This window comes from Tiliqua scincoides, chromosome 3, assembly GCF_035046505.1.
Source record: "Tiliqua scincoides isolate rTilSci1 chromosome 3, rTilSci1.hap2, whole genome shotgun sequence".
Classification (NCBI taxonomy): Eukaryota; Metazoa; Chordata; class Lepidosauria; order Squamata; family Scincidae; genus Tiliqua; species Tiliqua scincoides.
The window spans coordinates 203,448,646-203,462,399 of NC_089823.1; the positions used below are offsets into that span (position 1 = coordinate 203,448,646).

Here is a 13,754-nt window from a genome sequence, read left to right on the forward strand (position 1 = left end):
TGCACCCCTCCAATTCTGTGCAAGTAATGAGAGGTCAGGGAAGAAGGAAACACCAAAGGCAATTTGGACAGTAGACTTTATTAGAAACTTTTTCTTCATTCTTCGGTAAATTCACATTAAAATATGCTGAAGGCAGCTCAGTCTATAAACATTCGACATCCTGCCGTTACAACAACTTCCAGTTAAAAACTAGATAACTGATCAGGCCGCGCGATCTTTGAACATAGTTGGAAATGCAAAAAGAAAGCAGTGTCTTTAAAAATAAGTTGATCCTGACAAATGAATACATCTTAAGCAGTTTAGAAAATGACAAAGCGCCATCCTACTCTGGAGAGATAAAACAGTTAAATGGGAAACTCTCTACAGAGCTTGAATAGATAAGCAACACACTATGTCACATACACATTAAAAAGGAAACCCAGTATTTGGAATTCATAAAGTACAAATAATAAAATTTGCTTAAAATCAAAGAGTGACATTATATTTGAGGAAAACAAACTAACTTGGTCTTGAAAAAGTCGGACTTGAAAACACTGAACAAAAGGCAATATGTAGTTTAACAAGTTAAACTAGAAAACGCTGATCTGAGCAAATTCCATCCCATTGAAGCAATGGGACAAGAGTTAGCTTAAATTAAGTATGCCAGCTTAACCCGTTTCCATACTGGAGCTGAGTTATTCAGAAAAGAGGAAGATCAACTACCTTTAAAATCAAGACACAGCTGTTCTATAAAATAATTTAAAATATGGCAGGGGGTGAACGGTACCAAGAGCATGATTTTTGAAAGGCAGAGCACTTAAAAGTAAAAGGCCACAATCTAATAGTTCCAATGCAGCTCCAATTACCCACATGCACAAGGGTTCTCCCATTCCCTTTTACAGTGCGCATGAAAATCTGGTGTGCACATTAGAGCATTTTCCTTCACAAATGACAGCAAGACTAAGAAGCCCCAATGTACAAGGAGTTTTGGGTCACAGCTGATTGTGATTATTTGGCATATCTACCAATTAGGGTTCCAGGTAGACTCATGAATGGGGCTTCGGAGAAATGCCAAACGGTGATATTTTACAGCTACGTGGTAACTTGTACAAACAGATGTTTCTCTTTCAGATGGGGCTACTTCTGGGGTTAGATCTTCATTGGTTGTACAGTATATCCAATTTGAGACCTAGGCCAACATACACCACAACTTTGGATCTGATCCGTGAAGACAAGCTTTGGATTCTGCAAAACAAGGCTGCTAACAGTGTAGGCAACAATAATTTCACTTAAAATAACTAGACCAATTCAAAGAGTTTTCACATTCCTTAGTAGTCTCCATAATGTTCTGCCATGTGGTTGATTTGAAAAAAAAAAAATTAAATAACACTCAAAAGATCCACCGTGAAGATTTATATTCTGATGTAAACAATTTCTACCATTTAGAGGTCTAGAATTCATCTTACTGATATTGTAAATAATTTTTCAGAGACTGAGGCAAAGGTAGAGTTTCTATGTCATGCAGGCGTTCTCTGCCCAGAGCAAAGCGAATTGATCTTCGGCACAAGTCCATTAAAGGCAAGGGTTCCGCTGAAAATGAAAAAGAGGATAGTATCAATGTTTGTTCTTTCCTTACTCCATCACTTATCACTGTGTAAGTTGGGGCTCTCTGGGCTAAGAAAATTTAAACACAAACGCGCATACATCTGTGCATGCGCACAGACACCTTATTTTAGTGTAATTTTTTTTCAATCTTTTTTTCAGTTTTTTCAAAGCATGTACAAGAACCTGAATTTCCCATACCGAAACATTACAGTCTTGTGGTTCCCAAACTTTTCTGCCTGGCAGCTTCCTTGACCATCGGCTGCGGCTCCCCATTAGAGCTACAATCCTATAGATTGTATAGGGCAGTGAGATTTTCGTGAGGATTCCACAGCTCCCCTGGCTGGTTTCTGCAGCTCCCTGGGAAGCCACGGCTCACATTTTGGGAACCAATGTTATTGCCACTGCCCAAGAAGCAGAATGACACATAGTAGGAAATTCAGACATTACACCAGTGAAACCATTCTAAGTATGAGTAGGCATAGACCTTGGACTTCTGAACCTTCTTTGTCTGAAATGTCAACCTCAGAAACTTCTGGTATGAATGTGGTTTGAAACAATCCTGGAGCTCTGGCAGAGCAGAGCTCTGTTGTCAGAAGCTCCTTCCACTTGCCAAAGGAGTGTAGCACTTGTGCAAGAACCCCTTTCAGGGGTTGCACGAGCACAAGGCTTCTTCCACAAGCAAAAGGTGCTTCCACAGAGAAAAGGCTAGCGTTGACCATGCGTTCACTCAGTTTATTGAAAGGAACCATTTGCAAGGCTTTCAAAAGATGCTGGAATAGGAACTCATTCTGAGTGATCAGCTGTTTTATAAAGTTTTCATACAAGGTCCTTTAAGTCCATTTGTAACACAATATTTTTCACAGCTAAACAAGCAGATTCCTGACCTTTAAATGGCACATTTTCTTCCTTAAGGATTAGGAAAAAAAATTGAAGAGCAACTGAGTTCTAAAGGAAGCTTTCAGTACAGTGCAGATTTCCCTGCCAGCTATTGAAGTCAACAGAAATAGGCAATTTCCCCCTTTCGTCCCCAGTAACAAACAAGTTTTGTTCACTTCACTAGGACAGGGGCTTTCACTGAACAGCCTTAAACACATACAGAAGAAACACAACAGTAGCATTTAGACATAGGAGCAGAATAGACAAATAGACATCACAATCCTAAACCCCCCCTCCCCATGTATAAAGGTGACAGACCGTTCTGCTTCAATCCTGTTCTTGTTACCAAAAAAAAAAAAAAAAACCCTCTGAGCTTCTGGGGTTGTGAGGTTGAACATTTTACAATGTCATTGTATTTTCATGGACATGTTCAGAGATATTAAAAATGTATCCATCTTTTTTGCTTTCTTCATGAGTACAGGAGCTGAAGGGAAGGTTCAACTAGTCTTAAAAGAAGAAAAAATGAAAGGAAGGTTTCAGAAAACATTCCATTACCTTGGTTGCATGCATGTGTCCATGCGCATACCCACAGAAACCTATGGCTACACTGAAGTCTGAGTGTGGTGGAGCAGAAATATTCACTTAAACATCAGAGAATGTCCTGCTTGTGGGGAAAGCCCTGTCACATTCGCAAGGGCTGCTAGCTCAGGACGGATGTCCACGGTACTGTACAACTTGGAAGACTCCTGCCCCCAGAAGCACCCTCTGGGACTCAACGGCAACACAGAAACCACAATTAGAGTCAGACAGTGGTTAGCATTCCTGCTGGTCTGAGAATGTCAGGAAGCAACAATTAGGAAACTTACATATGCACGAGCAATTTGCCAGGCAAACAGTTTAGTGAAGCCCTTACATCAGCGGTTTTCAAACTCTCTAGGAGAGTTTGCACTGCGGTAAGTCCTTGTGGGGGCAGGGGGGAAGCAGTGGGGGCGGGGGGGAAGGCAGCGGGGGCAAGGCAGTGATGCGATCCCCAGGATCGCGCCGCTCAGGAGGGCTGCAGGGACTGGGATGCACTCACCAGTCCCTGCAGCAGCCTGTCGGAGGTGTGGGGAGCCTTGTGCAGGGCTCCCCAGCTAGTGAGAAGCGAAAGTGGAGTGATCGCATCCCAGTCCCTGCAGCCCTCCTGAGCGGTGTGATCCTGGGGATCGCGTCGCTGCCTCCTCCCTGCATCCCCCCTGCCCCCGCCCCTTAAGGGGAAAGAGGCCAGGACCCTCCGGCTGGGCATTGCAACGCCCCAGTCTGAAAACCACCGCCTTACATGGTTGTTACTAAAAAACAAAAATATACATGCAAACATGTTCCCCAATTTAAAATGCTAAAAAAAGCAAAAAGGTGAGCAAGTTCTTGCAGCAGCTGCTAACTTTCAACAGTGGAACTTTTTTTAAAAAAAACTTGAAATTTTGAAATGTTTTCTTTCCTCCCTCTGCTTCGGTCTTAGGTAGGTAGGTAGGTAGGTAGGTAGGTAGGTAGGAAAGAAAGAAACATTGTTAATTGAGCACCTTTATTAAAAATAAAAATGAGATGAAAGTACGTACTTTTCAGTTCTGTAATGGTCATAAGTTATTTAAGCGTCTCTGCTTAGCACAGGTTTAGTGTGGCAGATAAACTATACACCTGTTGTAAATTTTTAACTGAAAGGAACCCTTTCTGGTACTAGGAGAAAGAAAGAAAAAAGACCCTGAATATATTGAATACAACTTCTCCACAAGACGAAGTGTGGGGGTAAAACTGCGCCACTGTCTAAACATATAACTAATTTCACCAGTTAACTAATTTCACCAGTTAATTCCCCCCAAACTTGAAATGAAACCTTTCTATTTTGTAAACTCACCTGGTTACCAGAGAAAACCTAGTCAAGTGGTCAAAGTTTTTTCATTTTTAAAAACCTTCCTTTCCCATCACACTTAAATGGCCCTTCATGCACTGAGAGCAGTTCCAGCAGCTGAGTTAGGCCAGCTACCTTTCCTACCCCTCCAGACTGCGCCAACAAGCAGCCCTCTGACACAACACAGGGCTTTCCTGATGGATTCTAGATGAAAAAACAGATGGCAACTTTTAGGAGTTAGCCACTGAGACAATTATCAACACTTGAAGCACAGCTGAAGCCCAGCAAAATAAGTTTTAAAAGGGGGTCAAAGCCACCAGCATCAGTAAACCTCCTAAAGTAGATGAGGGATATTTTTCGGTGAGTATTCCATTATCTGCCCATTTGGCATTACTGTCAGCCCACTGGTGCAATGGGGCCACATGGTCCATGCTGTATCCAGTGCTGGGAAGGAGCAGGCTGGAGATCTCCTCACAGTAAGGGAGCATTTGTTCTCTTACCCTGTGTAGAGCCCTAACCTGCGCAATGGTGCTACTTGGATCTGTGCCACTGAAATCGCTAGTGCAAGTCCGAGAAGCCCCATATCAGGCTTTCAAGCCAGGAAGGGGGAATAGGATATGACCTGCGCTGCCAATCCTGCCTCGCTTTGCCCTCCCCTGTCCTGCTACACCCACCCCCACCCCCATGCTGCTCTGCCCCTGTGCCAACCAGGGGGAGTATACCTGCTCCATCAGCTGTAGCATCTGGCTCCAGTGTTAGGGGGCCAGCACTGGCCTTCCCACTGGAGTGGCCTACTCACCAGGCACCGCAAATGTGCTTTATGGCATCCTGAGGGGTTGGGAACAGTCGCAGAGAACTTCTCTGGGTATGGGAACATTTATTCCTGTACCCAGGGAGAAACCTCTGTGGTACAGCAAGGTCTACTTGGACCTGCACCAGTGAAATCGCTGGTGCAAGTCTGCATTGACCTGGGACAGTGGTTTGGGCCCAGGAAGGGGGTTAGGATAGGATACCACCACTGTTTCCAAACCCACCCCCTTCCCAGGCCTGACCCAACCCTTCTCTTGCACGTGTTGCTACCCCATTCTGCCTTCCCCCTACCCCTGTCACGGTCTCATTCCACCCTCCCCTGCCCCTGTTCCACTTCCCCCACCACCTTACCTTTGTCAGCACATCGAAGGCGCTCGTCCAACAGGAAAGTTCCGGCCTTTCTGCAAGCGTTCTAGCAGCCATGACTCTGCATGCTATCGGAACTGGTTTTGTAACTGATGTAAGGCAGGTAGCACGGGCAGAATGCTGTTCTGCCATCACTACAAGCCCACAGGATTAGTCTAACAGTCTGTTAAAGCAAGGGTTCACTATACTGTATTCACATATCTGCATGTAACCCACTGCCTTGTGATACATGAGCTTCTGCTGGTCAGACACACAGGGCACCAGCCACACACTTTCCCTTCCAATCTCTCTTCATATGAGCAGCTGGAAGCTATTGTAATGTCTTCGTCAAAAGACTAATGGGCAACAGATGGCAAGATCCTGTTATCAGCTAAGACAGATAAAACAGCCACTCTGCTGTCTTCAGATGTTATTTTCCAGGACAGATTACAATTTTTACTGCACTAACCCCTTCCCTTTTGGCTGTGAATTTGAGCTGAATTTAATTATTTTTAACAGATTAAGAGCCCAATCCTGAGTTCAGCGCTCCGGCTTTCCACCAGAGCACACCGGCTAGCGCCTGGCAGGTGCAAGGCCTCCACCACTTGGTGGCATCACAGACCGCCAAGCCGCGGAGAGGAAAGCAGGGGAGAGGTGAGGAGGAGGCTTAACAGGGAGGGGGGAGGCTGGTGGAGGGTGGAGAGAGGGTGGGGAAGAGGCATGACAGGGAGGCAAGAGGCGGGAGGCGGGGTGAGGATGGGCAGGAGGCATGCCAGGGGGCGAGAGCAGAGAGGCAGGTCTGGTGGGGCTCCGCTCCACCGGATCCAAAGCTTTGTGCGGGGCTCGCTGCCCGGCACGAACGCTGTTCCCTCACCGCCGACCTTTTGGTCGGTGGTGAAACGAGTAGTCCCATTGTGGGGCTGCTTCCCTTACCTGGGAGAAGGGGACAAAAGTCCCCTTCTCTCGAGGTGCTGCCCATGGCTGCCCAAGACGCAGTGTGTTCACTGCAGCTTACTCTCAGGAAAGTGTGCATAGGATCACAACCTTAGGCTACAATCCTATCCACACTTTCCTGAGAGTATGCCACAGTGAACACAATAGGCCTTACTTCTGATTAGACATGCATAGGATTGGGTTCTAAGAAGAGTAACAAAGATGCAATTTAAAAATTTATGTCCTGCTTTACTGAAAGTCATTCAAAGCAGCTTACAAAAACAACTGGATTGAGCCCTTAATCAGTTGTTTTTGTAAGCTACTTTGAATGACTTTCATTAAAGCAGGACATACATTTTCTAACAGCCAATCCTATTGTTCCACCGCTGGTGGAACAAGCACCAGTACTAACTGGCAGTCGTAAAGATCACTCCAATACTGTGCGAAGGCAGGTGCTGCCAGAGCAGGAAGGCCAGATCCTTTCCCATGCACACCAGCAGATCCCCCAGGATGCCCCCCCCAAGGCAGATAAGTTGATCGGGGGATGGGATGGGGCAGAAGAGGGCATCTGAGAGGAATTTTATCAGGGGGTACAAAGTTTCTTTTGGAGGAGAGGATGAAACAGAGTGGGGGTGGTAATGGGGGTGGGCAGAATGGGGAAAAAACAAGCAGGGGGAAAGTGGCAACAGCCAGAATAATCTTTGGAGCCCAGGTCTACCTGTCTTCCCAATGCAAAGTTCAGGTCTACTTGCCTGTCTGGCGATTGCGGCTAGATACAGTAATATGGAAAACTAAACACACTCCTAAGTCTCTCTAAAATCTTTCAAATATAGAAAATCATTGCAGGAGATTAGTATCATTGTATTTATGCTCACACTAGAATGGAGATTCTCCTGTGTGCACCAGAACTGACTTCTGCAGCAGCAGCAGTTCCACAGCTGTGTCGCTGAGCTCCCTTTCTAACCCTGGGTCTGGGTATTTATTACCCCCTTTACCCCCACTTCTCCTAGGCCCTGGGGCAGAATGAGGCAGGAATTTGGTGGAGGAAGGTGAAATGGAGAAGTAATGGGCAGATAGTGATCGGGTATGCAGCGAATCCAGGTCCAAGTACAGAGCTCTGCAACTCCCCTTCTCCCCACCCAGCAAAATTCAGCGTTGGCCATTTTGGTATTGTTGCACTGGCACAGTGCGAAAGAATAGGATTGGTCTGTAAAACTGATAATGCATGTTATCAGCATACTTTTCTCAAAGGTCATTAGGTGACCTGAGATTGATTCCTTGATAGATCTAGTTAATAGGCTTCGTACACAAAATTATAATATATTTACAAAACTACATAAGTTGACCACTTCAGTGGAACACTTTATGTTTTACCATAAATTGCAAAGTCCACAAGTGCTTAATGTTATACTAAATCTAGACCTAATCTAGACTTAAGCCTAGTAAATCAATCTAGACTTGCTTGGGCCAATATTTTTGAGCTAGTCAGGAGTTTTGCTTGACACAAAAAGAATTATTTGTTGGAAGGGAGTGAGATTCATTTCCTTTTTCATGCTAAATGATATCTTGGCTTTAGTCTGCTCTCTTCTAGTTACTTTCTGTCATCATCACACAAAAAATGTGGTTTCTTGTCCCTGAAGTTATTCTAGTATTAGCAGCCAGGGAAGCCGATAGCTGTTTTGCAATACAGATACTACAGACCCGGTGAATTAGGAGATATAATTTACTTTAGGAGACAAAATTGGGTCAAGGCCCATCTAACAAATGCCATTAACTCTATTGCCAGAATAATGTTAATTCTGCTGAATAAGATCCCCGCTAGACAACTGTTAAAAATGTTGTATGTCAAGGTGAGAATAAATTACTATTTCAATTAGGTAGGAGGAAGACATGGAATTAACACTGTGAACACGTCAATAGGAGATTTATAGATACAGAGTAATGGAAGTGCCAGCTAAAGTCAGGCTCAAGAGCATCATGTATCCCACATAACAGCCCCCTGAGACCAACCCGAATTCAGTTTGGCTTCACTTTTTGCCCCAAACCACCATCAAACTGACAGCACCTCTATGATCTACGTACCAGCACCCCATCCTGAAAACCCCGGGTATAAGACATACCTTTCTGTTGTTGTTGCACGCAACAATGGAAAATGCAAACCACATCCGTATTTGTCCTGAATCATATTTTACTTTCAGTCCAATCTGGAACATTCACAATATAAAGTGTTTTTAGTCAATACATGGACAGGATGTGAGAAGAGTCCATGGCATTTTTTCGCTCTGTTAAGTTAACTACGATGTCAAATTTTTGTCAGCTACCGTATGGTTAGGACAAACCTTTCCCAACATGTATTGCTCTCCCAATATGTTCAGCATCTGAGATTCAACTTGATTGACTGGCAGGACTTGCAATAGGGCCTTTTCTGCATTTATTTCTGGAACTCCATATTATTATTCGCCTCCACTTTGTTGATGTTTCACTGGTTGAAAACTTTCTATTTCACTAAGAATTAATTTTCATTCAAAGATTTTAACTTCTGTTCCATTTATTTTGTCTTAACTGAATTCTTTCAATATTTTATTTTATTTATCCAGCAATTGATATATTGTATGCAGTTCCTTCACAAAAACAAAAAGAAACAAGGCGTTTCTTTAGGTGCCCTCAAAGGCTTGCATACATACATATATGCATCTATCCATCTTGTTTTCTTTCCTGCTCCCAGAAACAGCTCCTCAATTCAGTGGCATAGCTAGGTCATTTGACACCTAGGGCCCATAAATTTTTGTCACCCCCCCCATATGACATTGTCAGCGGTTAAGGGCACTCACCATGATGGGGAGCCAGAATGGGAGCCCAGGTCTATCAACTCAGCAGGTAGATCTGGGCTCCAAGCCCAGATACCTGCCTAGAAGAGATGGTTCCAGAGGGCAGTTGGAATGGGAGCCCAAGTCTACCCAGCAGGAAGATCTAAGCACCAAATCCAGATGGGAGCCCGGGTCTATCTGTCTAGAAGAGGACTCAGTGGTGTCACTAGGATTTGTGTCACCCGGTGCGGGAGGCCTGCGCATCACCCCATGCAGTGGGCAGGGTAACGCCCCAGGTGGTGGGCGTGGTGATGTGCCATCGCCCCGCCCCCACTGGTTTTTTGACTGTACCTTTTGTTAGAACAGAGATATTTCAATGTGGTTTGTTTCATTGCAATCTGCATGAAATTACACATTGATTGATATACAACATGATGGTACTATTCCTCCAAATTCTGATTTTAGTGATTTTGAAAACTTGTAGAGTCACACACACACACACCTGTATCAATGGGGCTTACTTTCAAGAAAGTGTGGGTAGAATTGCAGCCTGTGAGTCCAATCCTGTGCATGTCTACTCTGTAGTAAGTCCCATAGGGGTCAATGGGGCTTACTCTCAGGAAAGTGTGGGTAGGATTGCAGTCTGTGAGCCCAATCCTGTGCATGTCTACTCTGAAGTCAGTCCCATAGTGGTCAATGGAGCTTACTCTGTAGTCTGCCTGCAATAACAACCCCCCAAAAAGAATCCGTAAGATTTCCAGCTCTCCCAGTGCCCAGTTTAAAGTTCTTCTATTTCAGGCATACCAAGATAAAGACCCTCCTGGCTTTGCAAGTGCAAAATAGAAAACATTCCTCTTACCAGTTCAAGCCTTGTTTTTAGACCTTTTTAGTGGGGGGGGGGAGGCTGCCTTCTGGAGCATTTGTTGCACTCCAGCTCCATCGGATCGGGACTATTCTGGTGTCCTCACATTCCCCTTTGCCTGGCTTGACCACCAGCCAAGGCACGCCTGCCTACTCGCGAGTAAACGCAACTGTGAGGCTGCTTCACTTTCCATAGGGCTCAATAGATTGGAGCTGGGAGGGAGGGACCTCCTTCTCGGATGTTTTTGGGGGCTGCATTCATTGAATCAGGACCATTGTGGTGTCGTTGGATTCAGCCTGCCCTTTCCGAAGGACTATGACAAGTACGCCTACTCGCAAGTAAATGCGCGATACGGCTCACTTTCACTTTCCATAGGGCGCTATGTATTTTTTCTTTTGGGTTTTTTGCTCATAACTGTTGAACGAAAGGAGCTATTTCAATTCTGTTTTTTGCATTGCACTCCTCTGGACATTCGGCATCCAACGGTGTATGGCACAATGGGGTAGCTCCTAAAGCCCCCAGGGCACGTCACCCAGTGCAGCCCACAACCCCCTCAAACCCCTAGCAACACCACTGAGAGGACTCCAGAGGATGGCTGGATCTGGTAGACCTGAGCACCAAGTCTGTATGGGAGCCCAGGTCTACCCGCCTGGAACAGGTGGCTCCAGAGGGCAGTCAGAACAGGGGCCCAGGTCTACCCAGCAGGTAAATATGGGCTCAAAGTCTGGACAGGAGCCCAGGTCTACCCGCCCAGCAAACCCTGGCCACAGATGCCAAAGTTCAACCAGGAGCCCAAGTCTACTTGCCTGGTTGACATGAGCTCTGAAGTTAAGGTAATGTCAAAATAACATCGCATTGGCTCTCTGAAAAATCAGACTCCTTAGTCCATTTTAAGGAAATTGTACTTTTGTTACATAAGATAGTTGCATTTTTGTTTTCTTGTTTTTTTGGCCATAACTTTTGATAGAATTGAGATATTTCACTCTGTTTGTTTCATTGCATTCTGCTGTCAATTACACACCAAACGGTAGATAACATGATGGTATTATTCCTAACAACCGCAATTTTAGCGATGTTGGTCACTCGTGCTGTCACCTCTCTAAGGGTGGAACCCGGGGCACTCTGCCCCTTGCCACTGTGTCAACATGCAACACTGTTAGTTCAGTATTCTATGTTCTTGGGAGACACATGTGATACATACATGGTACTCAACATGAAATCCATGATCCACATTTAGAAACATAGAATATTGCTTATTAATGTATTGCAAGTGATTGCAACGCAAATTAAATGCTAGATTATATTTTATACAATGGTTAACTATGCTGACCATTCTTAACCCCTTCAGCTAATTTCCAGAGGATTCACGTGAACACTGAAGTGGAAAAAAATTGCTAGCAGCCGTATCCTTTAAAACTTCACATCGTTGCCACAAGCTTATGCTCTTGAGACAAGATTGACTGGCTCATGATATTCAGAGACAATACACAAACTACATCAGTTGAATTACAATGGTCTGAAGTTATAATAGAACTGGTAGCAAGCCTTCCCAAGTGCTATATTTAATGTTGGTTACTTTTTTGGAATAAATATCACACCTATTAATCAGCACCTTGAATTACTTTTCCTATCAAATTCTGAAATTTAATGAGTTATTAACCAAAGCCAGCATGATCAAATCATGTCAACAACCCCCATTGAATTTTTTACAATTTTTTTTCCCATTTTTGACATGGAAAATACTTAAGTTCTTCAGAAAGCCAGATGGCCTTGCTGTTGGCATCGCCCTCTAAGAACTTTGCCACCTCAAAGTCACATTCTCCAAACATTTCTGAATCTCCTCATCTCTCTCTCTCTCCTATCCTGTTTCCTCCATTTCTTTTCTGACCTTATGCAGTTAAGCACCCTTCTTTCCTGATGAGTCATTTTTCTCTCTCTGGGAAGCAGGTCTGCAGACGGGCTGGCTCAGCGCCCGCTCAGTGCAGCAGAAAAGAGAGAGACTCTTTGTTACAGTCGCTTGTTTTTGCAAGACATTTCTGCATCCTAAAAAAAACACAAATAGTACCAGCAGCAGATGATGATGAAGGAACCACCCCATTTAACTCATCAATGCATGGTATCATACAAAGTTCACACACACACACACACACACACACACACACACACACACACACACACACACACACACACACAAGTGCAGGTCTGCAATTTCTTCTGCATACAATTTCACCACAATTTTACATGCAGCATGGCAGAGCCAAGTCAAGATACATTTTTATTTCTGCAAGCAAGGCTCTTGCTCTGTCACTTCTACTTGCACAAGCCCTGATTCATGAATTGAAGATTAGCTTAAATAAACAATTCAAAAAGGGTGGAGGGGGAACAGATGTAAAGAACGTTAGAGAATTAGCAGAATGGGACAATTAGCTCTGATTGGACACAGGTTTGTATCACACTATCTGATCTCCTAGCCAGCATTAGTAGACCAGGATTCTATGGTGCTTTGCAACAGCATGAAGGCCTGGCATGCCGACAGAACATACATTCTGCTGGTATGCCTCTTAGATTGGGGCCTGAATGCTACCCACTCCACTAACAGCCCAATCTTATGCTTCCTGGAACCCGGAGGAACAGTGGCACCAAAATGGCTACCACTGCATCCAGTGGGAATGGGGAAACCACCCAAGGTCTCTTCGGGGGGAAAGGACTTTTGCCCCTTCCTCCTAGGAAAGCCCCTGGCCCCCACAATGGATTTTCTAGAGTCAGTGCCGGCTATTTTGCCCCTAAATTTTTTACATTCCCCCCCCCCCCAAATTATTTTCAGTAATTGTCCTTACATGAAATAGATAATAATGCCCAGAAAATATAGTGAACATTTCCCCACAAGCAGGGGGAAGCGCTGCCCAATCCAGGGTAAAGGAATCAAAGGAGACCTCTGGCTGCCTCCCTGGCCCCACAGGATACAATGGCGACCATCTCAGTACTGCTATACTACGGAACAGGCACCCTGTCCCTTGTTACATTTGCCTCTATTCTTACCTTGCCTCTCTTTTAGTCCTCATACAGCAGGGACCTGAATATTATTGCTTTTGATTGATTATATTTGTTTTAAAATTGTGACCTTTTAGATGCAGTACGCTGTTTTACTGTGTGTGAGATCTAGCACACTTTTTTAAAAGGCTTTAAAAATTTGTACCCAATTTTGTCCTGTCAAATAGAAGTGCACCATGCTTCTGAGAATTCAAGGAGGAAACTGGAAAAAGAACTCAGTTTTGAATGTCACTACACATAACTATTTTTTCTATACTACTTTGGCCACAAGCCCTCAGTGTGAACTCTGGGCACTCATCTTGCTATCCTGTAGGTGGCGCAGATCTGAGTAGTCCCATCAGGGACTGCTTTGTTACCCGGGGTAAGGGGGAATTATTTCCCCTTGCCCCAGGCTGGCCTGCAGTCAGCCCCAAACTTGTGCTGGATACAGCATAAACCCGCTGGCCTTCCTGTTCTAGTGCAAGTTAGGATTCGGCTGCCCGTGTTGTCTTGATCCTCTGTAATGTCGAAATTCTTTTCTAGTTTTTCTAGATTAGAACAACAGCTGTTTCAATGCAAAAGTATCAAGCTTATTCACTAACATGTAGCAGAGCTATCAGGT

The 13,754-nt window shown here is 44.6% G+C and overlaps 1 protein-coding gene across 1 annotated transcript in view; it reads right to left on the bottom strand.

The window, feature by feature from the left end:
* Positions 1-505: 505 nt before the first annotated feature.
* SPSB4 (splA/ryanodine receptor domain and SOCS box containing 4) overlaps positions 506-13,754 on the bottom strand; it is a 79,983-nt gene continuing 66,734 nt past the window's right edge. Inside the window, exon 3 of the mRNA XM_066621839.1 lies at positions 506-1,569. Coding sequence (XP_066477936.1) covers positions 1,442-1,569 — 128 coding nt within the window. The 3' untranslated portion in view covers positions 506-1,441. The remainder of the gene's footprint in view (positions 1,570-13,754) is intronic.